This window comes from Mesitornis unicolor, unplaced genomic scaffold, assembly GCF_000695765.1.
Source record: "Mesitornis unicolor isolate BGI_N332 unplaced genomic scaffold, ASM69576v1 scaffold43929, whole genome shotgun sequence".
NCBI lineage: Eukaryota > Metazoa > Chordata > Aves > Mesitornithiformes > Mesitornithidae > Mesitornis > Mesitornis unicolor.
Window position 1 is genome coordinate 10,140 of NW_010207379.1, and position 2,569 is coordinate 12,708.

Here is a 2,569-nt window from a genome sequence, read left to right on the forward strand (position 1 = left end):
CCTCCTCACCTCCCAGCCACACCACATCATGAACCTTACCAGCATCACCCGCTGCGACCCAACGCTCGCTGTGTTCTTCTTCCCTCCAGATGCCTTACCTGCTCCTGAACCCAGCCATGCCAGAGATGAGGCCTCGAATGTACCCTGTGTTCTTTGGAGAGAGCATTGAGGTCAGCCCTGAGCCCGTGCAGGAAATCAGGTACTGATGGGGTTGGGTGCGTAGGTGGGCATTTCTCTCTTTTTCTTGATGCTTTACCTCTGCAAACAAATGGGAGTCATGGTTATTTTGATGGGACAGGTGGGAGAATAATGCCTGAATTAAAGACACTGACAGCAGCAGAAGCAAGAACTGGAGGGAGGTTGTAAGAGAAGAAGTCTTTCCTTTCAAGGCCAGCAAAAAAACCAAGGCTATGGGAGAAAACCATGACCGTCTGTAGGCTTGATGGCCTTCACTAAGTAACCTGATGGTCTTCATCCTGTTCCCTGCTGACTTGTATGCTCAGGAGAAGTAACACCCTTATAATCGGCACCTGGTTTTGTTAGCCCTTGCAACAGAGGAATGAACATTAGACCAGCCCACGGAGACAGAACAAGCTTCTCCTCATGAGGAGATGGTCCCTCAAGGCAGTGATGGAGCTGTTCTGACCTCCTGTGGGGCTGGTGCTGCAGCCAATGGGTAAATGTTGGTCTGTGCTCTTCTTTCACACTTGGTGAAACAGAGCACGGAGCATTTACACACAGCTTGGGGCAGGGTCGGTGTGAGGACTCTAAACCCAATTCCCACCTCCTCAACCTATGCAAAAGTCTCTCTGGAAACGTACCCCAGTAAATCTCTTGCTTGCCGAGGAACTGCCAGCGGGCATGATTTTATGGTGATTACACGGGAGTCTTGTTTTATGTGTGCTGAATGACTTGCTTACACCCTGGCTGTGCAAAATACATTACAGCAGCTCTTATTACATGCAGGACACAATCAGTCAGCCCCCCTGGGGGAGGAGGTAATGACAAGCACACACCCACCTTTTAATCTTTTTTCTTTTAACGTGGAGGTGCACATTCCTTGGCTGCTGATCATTTGGGGAGCAAAGGAAAACAAATGAAAGTCCTGCTGCTACCCGTGGCCCCCATTCTAGGAAGAGCCCTTTAGGTGCCCTGGTGTCCATACACCCCTTCTGGTGAAAACAGGCAGGGCACTGACGTCCCATGGTTTTTGGGTTCTTTATCTGATGACTGTTACATGGCCACTTCCTTTGAGACTGATGGCTTGGATATCAGACAGCCATAATTGTTTAGGTTGGAGAAGACCTTTGAGTTCATTAGCCTACCGCATCTCTTTGCTCCACCTGCTATTTGACTATTGCTTAGATTTTAGGTAAGCCCCAACAAGCAACCTCACCTCTTAAAAAGTTCCTAGCTCCAAAGGGTCCTGCCTGTCTTCTCTCGCAGGGCTGTGTTTCTGATACCTTGCTGTCCTCTGTAGGTGCAACTCCGAGGTGAAGTACGACTCCGAGAAGCATTACCGGGATGACATCTTCTACGGCCCCATCCCCACCGTCACCACCTACAGCGAGACGGTCATCGCTGCTCCCAATTGCACCTGGCGGAACTACAAGTCCCAGCTGATCTTCGAGCCCCGCCAGAAGCCACTGAGGTTTCAGAGCACCACCATCATTTTTCCTAAGCGTGCCAAGAACATTTACCGGACCACCCTCAACTACAGCTTGGGTTGTGCCAAGCGTTGGTTTGCTTCCAGCGTGCAGCTGGAACTCTGCGAGGAAACCAGCCCGTGCGTCAGCTACAGCGAGACCCTCTGATCCGCCCTGCCGCTGGCAACCTTGCGACCTCGAGGAGGCTGTGGCCTTTGCTGGGCCTCTGGCTGGGCCTTCCTTGATGGCAACTGAATATTAATGGCTGGAGAGTACGTCGTCTTGGGTGAGGCTGAACTGGCTGGGTGGAGGCTTGCAGGGCACGGGATGTTTTTAATCAGTGAAAGGCTGGCTTGTATTTTGCAACGTTCCTGACATTCATGATCTGGATTTTATTTTTGTTTTGTTTTGTTTGTTTTTTTCCCCAAGCATATCTATTTTTGACTTATGTTTAGATGAAATCAAGATGACAAAGGACCCTATTACCTATAGCAGAGTGCTGCCTTATGAGCTGTGTAGGTCTCACCTAGCACGTAGGTGAGGCTCACTGTAACCTTCAGAGCTACTCTGATCTCAGCAAAAGGAAGACCAGCTGCACAGTCAGCATCCAGCCTGCCCAGCATACACCAAGCCAGGTCTCTTAGGGTTTAAACGCAGAGGCGACGGTTGTTTGTATCAGTGCATCACATCTTGCTCTCACAGCTCATCTGGGAGATTGCTGCAATATTGCACCACTGCAGTAACCTGAGGCCTGACTTACTGGGAGGAGTGGGGACTGTCACCAAGAAAAAGAGGAAGAAAAGAGGTGCACGGTGCTGTTGTTAGCAGATACAGATGTTTACATACCACAGCAAGACCTGCCCCAATGCATGGCCACTGTCTGTGAGCCCAGCCAAGAGTTATGCAGGGGAGCTGAGGAAACA

The 2,569-nt window shown here is 50.3% G+C and overlaps 1 protein-coding gene across 1 annotated transcript; it reads left to right on the top strand.

Annotated features, from left to right (window-relative positions):
* The first annotated feature begins 89 nt into the window (after positions 1-89).
* LOC104546668 (protein FAM101A-like) lies at positions 90-1,814 on the top strand. Its single transcript, XM_010192103.1, has 2 exons — positions 90-199; positions 1,481-1,814. Exons 1-2 carry the CDS (start codon positions 90-92, stop codon positions 1,812-1,814), a joined length of 444 nt encoding a protein of 147 aa, XP_010190405.1.
* The last annotated feature ends 755 nt before the right edge of the window (positions 1,815-2,569 follow it).